This window comes from Passer domesticus, chromosome 2 (genome assembly GCF_036417665.1).
Source record: "Passer domesticus isolate bPasDom1 chromosome 2, bPasDom1.hap1, whole genome shotgun sequence".
NCBI classification, from domain to species: Eukaryota; Metazoa; Chordata; class Aves; order Passeriformes; family Passeridae; genus Passer; species Passer domesticus.
The window spans coordinates 9,532,964-9,548,541 of record NC_087475.1 but is presented as its reverse complement, the minus strand read 5'-3'; the positions used below and the strand labels follow the sequence as shown (position 1 = coordinate 9,548,541).

Genomic DNA, 15,578 nt, shown 5'->3' with positions numbered 1-15,578 from the left:
TGGAGATTGTTTACCCAAGGTGATTGTTTAATTGGATTCTGCTGTGAGTTGTTTTGACTCTTTGGCCAATCAGTGCCAAGCTGTGTTGGGACTCTGGACCATTATTATCTTTTTAGCATTTAGTAAGAATCCTTTCTGTATTCTTTACTATAGTATAATATTCTTTAATATAATATAGCATTATAAAATAATAAATTAGCCTTCTGAGAACATGGAGTCAGATGCATCATTCCTCCCTGCCACGGAGATGTCTGCAAATACAATATAAAAGAGCTTCCTAATTTTCAGGTTTTAGAACTTTCCCCAATTATTTTGCAATTTTTGGTTATACTACGGAATCACTGGAAACATAGAAAGCTGTGTAATTCCTGTTTCATGTAGTTACACTGACCGGGAGGAACAACACAACCAAAAAAAAAAGTTGGCATTATTTCTGTATCCATTCCTTAATAACAAGTCAATTTCTTCAATTAGTATTTATCTACAGTACTACATTTGTGAACAGACAGTTCTGTATTTAAAATACAGGATTACTAAATTCCAATTTACACGAAAATTAAACTTGAACCTTCAACAAACATTGGACATTAAAACCTCAAACTTCCCTTACAAACCTCATTCGAGCTTGTATGATATAACAAAATTATTGGTTTTTCTTCCTGAGCTGAATATCCTTTTGTTATCAAAACAGTCTGGTGCCTTGTCCTACTTCTCTTCAGTGATACAAATAAACTGTTTCTCCTTTGCCTTATCTCTGTGTTCATTGTGCAGTTTTAGAAAATGTCATAAAATCTACCTTAGCATATCAGTATTTTAAGCCATACATTTTTAATCTTCTATCTTGTGTCACATCCTTAATTTCAATTCTGAAATCCCCTTCCTTCTACTCACAAGATGCTCCTCTCTACTCACTTGGATGAGAATACCTTATTACCATATCAGCCACAAGCTGAAATTTCTGATCTCTCTGTCCCCTTTCCTTAAATTTACTTTTCATCCTGTGTCTCCTACACCAGCCATTAAATGTGCTGTCAGTTATAAAAAGAAAATATCTTTCTCTCCTGATGGAGACAGAGCTGTCCATCAGCTCTGAATGACATATCACTGATGATGAAGGAAGATTTGCCTTGGTGTCCTAAAAATGTAAAATTCCAGGGTCTTTCGGAGGAGAGTGTGTGTGTGATATGGACACAATGGGGGAACTTGAATTGTACTGCTAAATAACGTTAATTTTTATGAAATACTTCATCCAAATATTACTGACTTCTTGCACTGGCATCAGAAATATGATTATTTAAGGAAAAAGCTGAATTAAGTGATATTTTCAAATTTAATGTGAGTTCTTTCTACAGCATTTTTACCCAATATTTGCAGAGTTGATTTATCAATAAAAATTATTAAAGTAAATTCAAATTCCATTTTTAAAAAAACGCTCTTAGAGAGGGATGTTTAAGGGTATGGGTTTATTTTGAAATAGTGGGCAGAGAAATAACACAGCATGATTTCTTAATTGTCAAGAAAACTTCCTAGGCTGGAAGATAAGAACATTCCCACAGAGTAAGCATCCCTAATGTTGTCCTTATAGGTATACTGCTGTACTCTACAGACTGTAAGATGTAAATTAAAAATTATATTTTGTCTAGTTTCCTACTATATATAAAAATGTAACTTTTAATATGTAAAGAGCTCATGCAGGAAAAAGCCAAAATTTAAACCTTCTTGATTTAGAATAAATACCTTTCATATAAATTATGTGAAACAGAATAGCTGCAAAGACTATTACTTATTCTTCTAACTGGACTGGTCTTAACCAGCTAAGAATTACTATAAAAAGACCTGACATTTCTTTTGCAAAATTTTAATGACAACTTTTGTTTCCCTACAATGCTAAATTCAGAAAAAAAAATATTTTTTTCACAGAGTTTTAGGGAATTATTTCAGACTCACTTACCATAAACCTCCAAGTTCATTCCAGATACAAAACTAATTGCAATAATCAGTCCTAAGACATGTAAACCTTTTAGAAAAAAGGTTTTGGATACTTTTGACAGTGTCACTAGATAAATCTAATTCGTTCACATGCTGAAGGACAAGCCTGCAATTTTTTCTGTGTAGGCAGACCCACTACTCCTTTAAAAAAGAAGTTAAATCTTGTTTTAACTGGCTTTAGATACCTCTCTTCACTTTTAGTTTCCAAGTATAAAAAAGGTACACTTGATTTATGGGGGAAAGCTGTAAAACATTAACTCACTAATAAAATATTGCAACCCCACTACATTAAGACCTCAAAATGATGCAAAAAGTCAGGCATTTATATTCATTTTTACCACATAAGGAATAGTTTATCCTTGAAAAGGCAACACTTCTACACTTTCCTCTTCCAGGGAAGTTATTCGTTTAGGGGTTTCACCTTTAGGCTTGAGCTGATGAGTCTTCCCACCTAAGGGTTATACTTTTTCAATAAAAGTAATCAATATGTACAGCTCTTAATAATGCTTTTGCATAACATGGCAAGATAAACTTTGCTCTCAGCTGCCATTTTACTTACATGAACATATCTGAGAAACCTGAACATTTAAATGAATATTCATGTCATGTATTCCATATAACACTACTTGGAAAAATATTTTAATATTCATCAGTCATTAATCTTCTTCTTAAAGGATGTGATGTTATAATTCCCTAAGAGCAACTTCCATAAATTAAGAGTGTACCTTACATTCTGTATGCAGCCGAAGTCATGCCGAGGGACAGTCCTTAAGGTGACTGAGGATGGAAGATTGCATTAGTTTGCACATGTAAATTGGAACTGATGTATGAAAGTGGTGCCTTTGAAATGCTGCAATTTAAAATTAAATTATGATGCTTTCATGTGTAAATATGTACTTAATATTAAATTAATTCAGAATTTTTGAGTTAATATAGTACCTATAAGTAGGCTTGGTGAAGAAGGGTATTCTACAAAAGGAAAATCTGAACAACAGATAAAGGTTCCTTTTCTTCAGGACTTGTCCTAAACCAGGCAAGAACTGTATCTCCAGAGCCTTTTCCACTCAGGAAAATTTGAAAAGGGAAATGAGAACATTTTTTTTAAATGCAAAATCAAAATCTTGTTTTGGCCATTGGAATTATCTGTGAATAATACAACACAAAGCCCTGAAAAAGTGTCTGACCTTTTAAAAGGCAGAAATCCAGAACTTCTCTTTTTTAAAATCTGGCTTAAAATTCATCTCTTCAAATGCATATCACCACCTTAGGGTGGAAATTGAGATACCACTAGCCCATGAAAGACATTCCTTTCCTCTAAACTTCTTCAAAACTGTAAGAAGAGAGAATTTTAACACTAGACAGCTTATTTCAAGAAAATGGATGACTAACGCCGTTGGCATCTTCCATTTTTGAAGCTCAGTCTTCCATACTATTAATACCACCACAGCAGGATGTTCTAACACCATTTTTCAGCTAGACACCTTTACTCCATAGACACTTTCTCATCTCCATCTCCCAGGTAACAACTTTAAAAAAATCATCCAGCAGCTCTGCTATGTCTGTGGGATGTGGAAGATGGAAAATATCTCATTACCTCATAATGCTCTTGATGTCCTTCATAAACTCTCAATACATTAATATGATGATGTCACAGCTCTCCCTTCTCCCTTGCAGTTGAGTGATGAAAATGTAATCATGGAAAATATGGTTATTCACCTTGCATAGGGCCTTTTTTCACTCTCCATTTGGGTTGTATCCTACACTTATCCAGGGTATGTATCCTCCATGGCATTTAGCCTAGCCTATCTACTGGTGACAGAAGACCTGTGTGCTGGTACACACTGAGACAGAAATCAGGATCTGATCTTATTAACATGTTAAACTGTCTGATGAAATCATGGCATAGGAATAAACTCAGGGCACATGACAGTATGTCAGCCATGCACTAGTGACCTTAGTAAATACAGATCTAAAACAAGAGGTGAAAAAACAACAAGAACACAGGTAATATATTTGGCATTAGAATCCAACCCCCCTCATCTTTTTGAGCTCTGCAGGCAGTATGACATATGTGAACACAAAGTATGCAAAGAGTAAGAAAATTTCAAATGCTGAAAAGAAATCCAGCAAATTTGGGCAACACAAGAGTCAAAACTTCACTGTTTTGGTGGTTTTGGAAGGGAGTGGAAGGAAGTGGGATGGGGGGGGCAGGAAAGGGATTATTCTACCTTAGTAAAAGTTTGAGGAATGAATTCTGGGGAAATTAATTCAAAGGATTGTCACAAACCTTACTAATGTAGGTCCAACATCTCAATTACATTTCTTATTGTGCCTTCCTAAGGCCATAAAGCCACACACTGAGAAGAACCCCAGACATTGATAACAAGCCTGAATACTGAATACTCACTGAAGAGGTGGGATGGCAGGGACATTAAAAAATCTGCTACATAAGGAATCTGCCATGAATAAATCATTGAAAATAAAGTTGGTGGGTTTCAAGTGCAATGGTCTATGTGTTGGGAGCAACCTGCACGTCAAATATATTATGTCACATGGAGTTCTCAAAATTCTCCCTCTAAGGCATCCTTTTGTCTTTTTTTGCCTGGCTCTATTCATTCTCCCTATTCTTAGATATGATTAACATGTCTCCAGCGGTTACCTCAAAATCAAACTGCCATCACAAGCAGAATCTTCATGGTAATTTACAGGAAGATGACACTTTTTCAGTTACTGCACTATGGTTTTAGAAGTTTGAATACCAAGGAAGAAAAACTAGAACTTTTCACTCAGCATAAATTTATATAATTGGAGATTATATAGTGAAGTGATTGTTTAGAATACTAACACTTTAAAAGTACTGTTTAACTTCTAATGTGAAGATAAGTGATATTTGCTTTAAGACTCACAGTTATTTGGTTATTATAATTAACTTCGTTCAAAGACCTGGCAAAGAAAGAAGCTGAGATTAAGTGGAGAAGATACTTAAAATAATCTAGTCTTAAGAGTTGAATAAGGAAATAATTCCAAAGGGCAAAGAGACAAGGATAACTCAAGCAATAAAGTAAAAAAAAAAACCCACAAAGCAGCTGATTGTCAGGCAACTATGAAAAGACACAAAACCACAGAAAAAATTGTACAACCAATAAGAATTTGAAGTTCAAAAACCAATGATTGTTTAATAAATTATTTTACTTTCCTTAGAGAAGATTTTTGAGGAAAGACAATGCTCACAATTTTCCTATGCACAAAAGGTTGCTACTAGGAGTGACCTCTCTGATGGAAAGAGTAACAAATGGTGGACTTTAGAGAATGCAAAATATCAGTGGAACTTTGCAGCGGTGAGGGTGGAGAAGAACCAGGACAGATTACCTAGGTCATGCAAGTTTTATTAGTAAATAACTTTGAAGAATATCCTATAGGAATGGTTGTGAAAATCCACAAGGAAGCAAGTTACTCTTACCAAGTTATACCTAACTAACACACTCTCATGACACAAAATGTCTCAAAACACCCTCATTCCCAGCCATAATCTTTAGCTCACGTAAATTGAATTGTTAAAAAACACAGTCAGGACTGTGTTAAACTAACAACCACAAATTATGTACTAACCCTCCCTGCTTCCTCCTACTTCATACAGCTTTAAAATTAATTAAAGAGCATTTTGGGGTTTTTTTCCCCAAGGACTACTGCTTTTTTTCCAAAGAACTACCGTTCTTTCTCCATTTGCCATATTTGTCTTTGTTTCTCCTGACACCATTTTTCTATCTTTGTCTATCTGTGTCTTAACCTTGGAAAAATCCAAAGGTAACAGAAAAATCCAAAGGGAAATTTTTTTCTGGCTATCAACTTTTAAGGTCTCAGATAAGAAAGAGAAAAAATATTGCTTATTCCTATTATGCTGGCATATAAAGCTAAGGATGATCATGGACAAAAGGATCTTAAATTTCCCTGCAGGCCCTCTGTAAGGCTGGAAAAATCATCAGTAATATTGAAGGACCCACACAAACCCAATATAAAGCATGTAACGAGGAAAAGAATGGGAAAGAGAATAGAAGGGAAAGGCACCTTGTGTCAGAAGAACCACCAATACCAATTGCTTGAAAAAAAATTTAAAAGTATATGATAAAATAACCTAGAACTTTTTATTCTGCCTCCTGCCAGAAACAGCATCTACTGGCCAGGTTTTGCATAGAGCTGCATATTTTAAGAGTGTGTAAACTGTGACTTATGTGAGGAAATCACTTGCCAGGTGAACAGCTTGGGCAGCTGTGTCACAAATATTTCAACATGTCTGAAAAGGAAAATGCCAGCTCAGAAGTCATGTACACACAGTCACAGCTGATGTACCTTTGGCACAGTAGGTTAAGTTATACTCAGATGATTTCCAGTCAGGAAATTCCTTAAACTTTTCCTCAGGAAATTCCTTAAAAATTCCTAACTGCTTTCATGTTCATGTCAGAATGAAAACAAAACATGTTAACTAGGTCATAAATGTATGCATTTAATAGTTATATTTCTCCAGAGAAAACATAATTTCTCACAGTTTTAGATTTTTTAATTTTTCTTTGTTTTGTTTTGTTTTTTTTTTTTTAATGTGCGATGTTTTACTACCTAAAGTACCTTCATAAATGTAACATTTCGGCTCTTAAGAACTCTTTAAAATAGAACATTTGACATCAAAAAATTGTAGCCAGAAAAAAAACAAATATTGAATTAGTATGACTTTAGAACTGGTAAAATCTTTTACTGAAAAAAAGAAAAACCATACCAATGTGTAATTAATTCTTGTTTTCAACTTTTGTTTCAGTCATACACAAGTTATTGAATTAAATATGTTTGCAGATTGGTGAAACATAGATTACATAAAGAGTATATAAGTTAAACACAATGACCTGTGACAAGGCTAGCAATCAAAAAATAGAAAAAAGTCAGCAGCAAAGCAGCAGATATTCTCCAGTTGCATAAGTCTGCTTAAAATATGGCACATAGTTATTGCAAAGGCTTTTTATTTTTAAGTCTTAGCAGCAAAGACCTGTTAAAGGTCCTTAACAATCCTCCAGGTGTAATATGCTGTGGTGCAATATATTTCATGGTCCTTATTGTGAAATTCCAAGCCTTATTTTATTATAGTCAACATAACACATTAAAAATAAGCTTACTGAAGGCAAAGTGAATCCAGTTTTTATCAGTGCTGTGTCACAAAAGCAAATAACTGTTTGGAACTAATGAGTTGCAGCACATAGAAGGAGCATGAGCCTTTCACCTGACAGTCACATAGCATTCAATCAGCTGAATTATGGAATCTTCCTTGCAACTGTAAAATCAATTACAATATTTCCCTAGAAGTTTTATATCACCCAGCTTGCAATTCAGCACTTTCAAGAAAGAAAAAAAATAACCAAAAGGACCCCAGAAATGCTGAGTACAACATATCTTCATTTCTATTATAGAATGTAACTATTCTAAGTATTCGAAGAATTTAACCCCTTCTAGCTACCAGGAAACTAAAGTGACATTTCCTTGAAGATACATGAATTTTTAACTGAATCTTTAATTTAAATTAAATTTTATTTTATTATATGAACCTACATGAGACTTCAGTGAGAAGACAGCTCACTTCCAAACAAGGTTCATTTTTAAATTCTCTGCCATATGCAGGCAGGCTCAGTGTATGCAGTTTCCTCTTAAAAACATGCTAAATATTAAAGCTAAGGATGCCCATTTCCTAGATAGCCCAGAATTACAAATTTTATAGCCCAATGAGTGATTCCTGACTGCCATTATAAGAAAAAAAATTATTCTCTATTTACAGATTAAATAAATGTTTTTTTCCAAAATTCCATGGGTTTGCTAAAGATATCAAATTGACCAAAATCTTTTTATCAACCCTAATACATTCTTACTGCAGTGCTTCCTAGGAACATAGCTAGGCAAATGCAAAGGCTTTAAAACTGACAAATGCCTATTTTTCTTTTCCAGTATCACCCTTTTACTTTGAAATGAACCTTTCAAATTCATTGGGATTTGGATAACTTTCGATTCTAAACTCTGTCACAGAGTAGGCATTTCATCTTATTCCCCTAAGGAAAGGCAAAAAGGCAACACAAGCAACATCACACACACAGAAAACGCAACATGTTTTCTGGGATAAAAAATACGTCTTCACTGAAAGAGGTATTAAAGATTTCTGGTGAGTATCCAGGTCATTTTAGGAAAATGGCATTTATTTCTCTATACATCCATAAAATACAAAATCACTTATATGAAATAGCATCCTGAGCACAATGATGAAGTGGGCAGATTTTCATTAGGTTTCAGAAAACATATTGTGGAGTTGTGTGAGCAATTTATGTCTTCAATAATAAAAGGAAAATATGAAGTAAAATTCCATTAATTTTCAAGCAGAAGATCTTTATGCTTATGTAATTCCATGCTAATAAAATCAACCCTTCATTAATTTAATGGATATTGTCTGCCATATTTACAGTAGATGAACTTTATAAGGTTGTTCTTACTAATTTCTCAATATATTGCTGGGCAAATAAGGTGTAGATAACCAATAAATCCAGAGAAGTTAGTGAAAGCAGTACTGCAATTCTTTCTAATATTCAATAACAATTAATGTATATATCACATTATTAAAGAAGATACATTCTTCCTAAATAACACAAATTTACTTTAATATATTACCAGAAGTACGAATCACAGTTTTACAATTAATTCTAAATTTCAAAATCTTCTTTCATACGTATGCACTCACTCTCTGATGACAGTGTATAAAATATCATCTATCTTTTGCCACAGTGGGAAACAGTAGTTCCCTAATACTTAAAATTTCATAGTTGTGCCAAGAGCTATTAGGATTCTACCCACAGAGAAAACAAAATAAATATTTTGAGAGAGACAATACAGACCATAACAAATAAAGCACTGCAATGGACAAGAAATGTCTATTGCCTGCTCTGTAAAAATAGGAGTGGTCCTTTGCTAGATAGTTCAGCAAACCTACCCCATAACTGAATGTGTGAGAATGCAAAAATGCCCAGTGTCTTGGATAAATTAAAAGGCAGAATTCTGAGTGGGAAATTTATTTTGCAGCTGCTACAGAAATAAAAGTCCTCACAAATTCCAGCAGAAGGCTACAGAGGGGACAAGAGGACCTAAGATAGGCACAAAACTCATTCATGAGAAAACATTGAGATGAACTGAGACTTTACTAACAAAAAAAACTACTTTAACAGCTATAATGGCCTAATCACAAATAGTCTTCAAGAATAACCTATTTTTATCTTCAGAGGCAGACCGTGTCAGTAGTACATGGTGCAATCTTGTCTAGTTACCAAGGTCTAGCACTACTTCTAATACTATTAACATCAACAGGAAGAAGAAGAAGAAATTAGATTCAAAGGAGAAATGTGCTTTATTTTCTTCTCCTGTTGGAAATTATACTCCCTGTCATCCTAAAAACGTAATTTGGACTCAATCCAATGTTTTAATTGATATTTCTGAATTGCATAGTTTTCAGAAACTTGAAAGAAATAAATAGGTATATTATTATAAATATACATATAAACTTTGCTCTGGATTTGTAAATCTGTTTATAAATTAGCTTAACTGTTGGATTTTCTAAATAGGCTATGAGAATGTTTATTCAATTATTTCCTCTGCTTGAGGGACTGAACATAAACCTTGAAGGAAGCTTGTTCTCACCCTTAGACAATATTGTTGATGTTGCAGTAATTTGAATGTCAAATATCTTGGGGAGAGCTTCATATTTTTTTGGTGAAAGATTAATTTGAATGTTTCATAATATTTAGATTAATGTAAAAGATTCAAGTCATTATTAAGCTAGAAAGAGCTCCACGCAGTAAGACTTTTTTAAAAATCCCATATTTGATTTGAACTCCACTTCCTATGAACTGCACCATCTATTAGGCCATAAAGTTTGACTTTTTCCTGTTTTCTGGCTCAGTGAACACTTGCACAGGTCACAGCAACTGAAACAGGATGATAGAGGAGACTGATGGGGACCTTCCCTCTCTCCTCTCCTCACCTCATTATCTCCAGCCCCAGACATGCTTACAGGACTGTGAGGAACTGGTAAATATTAGTGCTCTTTTTCATTACCATTATGTACTCTCTGTGTGTTTATAATTCATTACTTGCTAAAGGGTAAAATAATAATTGTTTGTAAGCATGACAAGGTAGGAAAAGCAAAATGATGACCTAGAAAGAGCATGTCAAACACTCCAGCATAACAAGGGCACTGGCTGCAGGGAGACTGCTGCTCTGTTGCTCATTTCCTCGTAAGTTTCAAAAAATGTTATTTTTTATATCATTCTGAATGTTTTCTGTCACAGACAACTAGTAAGGGCTTATACCTGGACCTGTCATTGAGCCCCACTCATTATTTCTGCTAGGGATTTTGGTTTTCAGAATATTTTTTTAATAAATTTGCTATTAATTGAAAAATTCCATACATACACATTTGAGGTCTTCCAGACATAAGAGAATGATGTATTTCTCAGTAATACAGTTTACAGCCTATGCAGACTTTCAAAACAAGCATAATGCACATCACAGACATTTAAACTGGGTAATAAAATTTAATCTCTTTATATGCAAATGCAATCCTACATGCTATGATATCAAAAATATGCAGATGTGCAGGTTTACAAGAGGAGTGACTAATTTGTGGTTAGTGCAGATGCAACATTACCTGCCTTCTCAGCACAATAATATCACAACACCTCCTGCAGGAAGGGTGATGCAACCTGAAGTTCATCAGCAGCTTTACTCTGTGAGCAATTACAGATTGCTCTTGCTATTAATTTTAAATGGGCTACCATGCATTGTTTGCACAGATTTTTAATTGCACACAGTACTATGCCCCACAAAATTCCATGTGGGCTATAGGTCCTTTAAGCATTGCTATATCTGAATTGTTTCAAAACAACATGTTAGTTTACTGGGAGGCTCAAGCTGTTCTGAGTCTCAAAAGGGCACAGGAAAATTCATAACATCCAGCAGACTGCAGTGCTGCAGAAGGGCACCTACTGAGAAAGCCAGCAGTAATTGAACAATCTTTTTGACAAAAGGAGAAGGCATAAAACAGTCTAATACTTAATGTTCTACATATGCTATACCATTTCCCAAAGCTTGTATGCCTTGGCATAAGTATAGCTGCAAATGTGAAAGTGCTATTAAAAAATCATAGAAAAACAAACAAACAAAAAACAAAAGAAAAAAACCCCCAAAACTAACAAAAAACCCACAAACAAACCAAGCTGTGGTTGGTATTTTAAATTTGCAAATATGCATGCAATTTACATGGGGATTATTTTCTCTGCATAGGTCTTTATTTCTTCCTTGAAGAGGGAGACTTTAATCTGAAGCTGGAGCACACAGAATGTAGATTGGACTGAAAAATAGCTTAACTACCCAATCAAAATTTATGGGCTGGTAACTCAAATTGATTTTATAGAACAGTCCTCTTAAAAAGACATTAATCCCAGAAATAATTATGCACGTGAGATGTATCAATTATATTTTAATATATTGAAGGTCGTGAAACATCTTACTGCATTAATACTGAATAAATCCTATCATTTACCATTGCATCCTCAGGGCTTATGATCTTTTTAAAAAATTATAATGAACAAATGCTAACTTTTATACATTTTTGCCATCCTGAGTATTGTTTACATCTTAATCACTTCAACAGTTGCTAGAACAAAGACATTATCCGTATAGAAACACATCTTCCTTTTATGAATACCCCATAGTGCTCCCACAGATGTTCATTCCTCAGGGATTGATTTCAAGCCTGGAAGTCCAGAAGAACCACATGTGCAAGTACCATTACCTTCCAAAGGCATCAGATTCTCAAAGAATCACTTGGAAGAAGTTTTTAAACTCAGCAGGAAAGACCCTGAACTCAGAGACATCTCATAAGAATTACAATGACAACTTAGGCTAGAAAACATAGCCTGCCATTGGAAACCTGGTTGAAGCATAAATTAGCTTTAAGAAGACAATTAAACCAAGCTTTGCCAAAATGAATGTCTGACCTGGCCCCTCTGACTGCGCTTTTCATCATGACCTATTCACAAGTAGTGTATCTTTCTGATGTTTAGCCTTTCAAGTACAAGGAAATTAAAAAACTTGTCAATGACATAAAAGCCTAAATACATTCCATAAGACAAACAAAATGGAAAGTACAATCTTTGGACAAAGGCAATGCTTAGGGCAGCCAGCGTAAGACAACAGCCCATGAAAAATTCCCCAAAAAAACACTGAGAGACATCACTGCTGGCAGGAGCACTGAAAGCTGTGGCTGAAGTGCCAGGTCTGTGCTGAGTCCTGCTGCTGGAGAGAGTGTGAGGGATGCTGAAGAGGTGAGGGGGATAATCCCAATGATGCCCTAAGCATTGCCAGCAGTCCTGCAGCTTGAGTCAGTACAGTTCACTAGAAACATGTAGGTCACAATAAGACAAAGATAAAACACTAGAGTTGCACAAAAATAGCAAAAAATGCAACTGAAAGAGAAGGTTAATAAACTGAGGCAGCCGTGTAGGAATAAGGTGTGCAGACTGCTCCAATGACCAGTGGGATTCTATTTCCATGGAAATTAGTGGCAGCAAAAGAAGGAGCTGATTCAGGACTGATCACCTGGCTCCGCTCAGCAAGTTATTAGACTGATATTTTATTACATTATTTATTGTCTTTTAATGTGTCAAACATGTTTGAAAATTTAAATGCATAAATAGACCAATCAGTCTCACATTGTCATTAGTGAATCACATGAAGCAAAAGTATTACAATAATGATAATAGCAAACCATGAAGTTACACTGGATTTTCTACCTAAGAACAACACCCTCCATTCATGTCAGTGACAGGGACAATACTGAGACATCCACTCTCCTAACTATTTTCTTACTTAAGTTCTATGTTCAGTTACTTTCAGATCCTTACTAGTTTTGGACTGATAATTCCTAAATAATTTGCAAATATCTCATAAGAAAAAAAAGTTTCATTTGGGCAATTGAAGCTTACCTAAATTCATTAATATTCTCAGGAAGAGAGTAGAGATTTGAAGATTATCTCTCGTTTACCTGGCATCACCCTTTATATTGTTTTATAATTAATTCCACTTAATATATGGAAAATTTATAATTCTTGTCTCTACTATGTTATCTGCATATATCATCTTAATTTAATCCTTCTTAAAGTCCTTCTTCTGTAAAGTTCTTACAAGGTGTTGCATGAGTTTTAATGCCAGCCAACTGCCATGTTGCTGTACAGATTATTAATAGAGTGTAAAAGAACAGACTTTCTGATATTCACATTGACTTGACTCAAATTATTTCTAATTTATAGATAAAATTGGCTTATAATTCTTTTTAGAGCTTGATAAATTCTAGTTTTAATTTATCTAGAAAATACAGTTATAAAGACAAAGAGATCTCCAATCTGCAAGCTCTTCTCAATTTCCTAAAAACTCAATATTGACTAAACTAACATTTTTAGTTTAAAACTTTCCTTGATAGATTTCTTTGCAATAAATATCCTTTAATAAATTAAAAAATGCTTGATAATTTAAATATATATAAAATTAGATATTAAAAGCATAAAGAACATGGTTCTTATACTTGCAAAATATAAACAGGAAAGTGGAGAAATTAATCTAAAACAAACAAAAAACCTCGCTTTGTCTATTTGGTATAACCACAAAAGTGTTCTTCTGGAACACTTGAAATCTCAAAAGTAATGCAGATACTGCTTAGAATAAAGCAGGTGGTGACAATATGAAAGTAAGTAGGTATTCTGGAATCTTCTCTTTTTGACTTTATTGTACCTTAATGTAAAGGAGTATCTATGTCTGACTGTTATAAGAAAGTTTTTTCCACAGTGGAAAGAAGTGGAGCAATATGAATTTCAGAAAAGGCCTGCTTCGACATCAGCACTAACAGTATTATTGGAGGGTTACAGAGAAACCATTAAAAACACTCCGTCCCTCTCCAACAACAAGCAACAGTCACTGACGTTGTAAAAAGAGGGGGGAAAAGAGGAAAAGAAAAAACTCAGTTTAACAATTCATTTAAATGTTTCAGAAAGCACAAAGGGATGATTTCATACACCTTTTGTAGGCTGTGCATACTAAATATTCATTTAATTTCAAAACACATTATGATGTAATTTTATGAAAATTGACAACGAATGCACCCATAATAAGAACCATACCAATGTCAGCTGCATCACAAGCTGGTGAAGCCCTCGCTGGCAGTTTCTGAAGGGCCTGTTTGCCATCTGTCAACTGTGGTGAGCTGCTGTCTTGAGGCCGCTCCTGGTCTTCATCTTCACCAACAAATGAAATTACACCTAAAACAAATAGATACCAGGTGCTGTATTACCCAGGAATTAGCTTCACAAAAACAGACTGCCAGACATGCACAAGTATTTCCCCAGTTCAAAATGAATGCAAAATGAAGTAAAGCTTCCATTCCAGGTGTCAGCCATCCAATTATAATTTATGATATTAAAAAGTATCTCTTGAGTGATTGCAAGGAAATTAACCATTTTTTGTCCCCAAAGAACTCTTCTACTTTTGTGAAGAGATCCATAATGAGCACCTGAAAAAGATCAGTAGTAGGAAACACAATACAAACAAGGACTTCATAAAAGCTACAAAATCTGGTGATCACTAATTGTATCTTTTTCCCAGCTCAATTTTCTGTGCACAATCTTGATTGTTTCTGTTATTTCTTTTTAAATCACAGTGTCTCATTCTAGTGATATAAGAGAATAACTGTAATAATTAAAATATTCCTGTGACACATTTTTGTACTGTATGTTAAATTGTAATCAAATGTGACAAGAAGATAAAATACAGAGACTAAAAACTCTGAATTTATCAATTGCCAGATCTCTATTTAATAGCATAAAATCTAGTATGTACAGGGTGCCTTTAAATAATATTAATGTTATTCTGAAAGATTTTATATACTGGCTTTAAATTAGCAGGTTTGATTTCTTCCATTTTGTGCCTCTGTCTAAAAATTTCAAATCTACATAAACTTTTGGAAATACCAAAAAACATTCTACATGCATCTAAATTATTTTCCTTCAATGTTCAAAAATATTTTGGAGAATTTCTAAGCCAATATAAATATATTTTGCAGGTTTAATTCTTTCTTCATATAAGATCTGAGGAGGTGATGTATTTTGTGCTATTATATAGTAAGAAATGTTCTCATTGTGATTATTAGAATTTATGTGAAACATCTTCAAAAGGGAATTTGTTCATTGTGTCTTACCAAGGACTTGGGAAAACTATTATTTTATGGTATTTTTTATAAATTTTAATGGAACTTTTAAAATTTGAAATGGGGAATTCTTATGAGAGTCCCAGAAAAAATTGGATTGAAAATACCTACATCTAATGGTACCATTTGTTTTTGCAGCTTTGAGTGGGGTAGAGGTGTGACATCACAAACACTGACAAACTATTCCTACTAAGAAGGATTACATTAAATGATGATAAGGAAGAATCTTGTTTTCTTTGAGAGACAGCAACTGAGAAGCACA

At 34.1% G+C, this 15,578-nt stretch overlaps 1 protein-coding gene across 7 annotated transcripts in view; it reads right to left on the bottom strand.

Annotated features, from left to right (window-relative positions):
• Positions 1-15,578, bottom strand: part of CFAP47 (cilia and flagella associated protein 47) — a 260,862-nt gene that overhangs the window by 106,189 nt on the left and 139,095 nt on the right. For all 7 annotated transcript variants that reach the window (XR_010355419.1, XM_064407367.1, XM_064407368.1 and 4 more), the window contains exon 50: positions 14,235-14,372. Coding sequence is in view for 6 of the 7 variants with exons in the window: in XM_064407367.1 (XP_064263437.1) it covers positions 14,235-14,372 (138 nt within the window). In the remaining variant the exon portion in view is untranslated. The remainder of the gene's footprint in view (positions 1-14,234; positions 14,373-15,578) is intronic.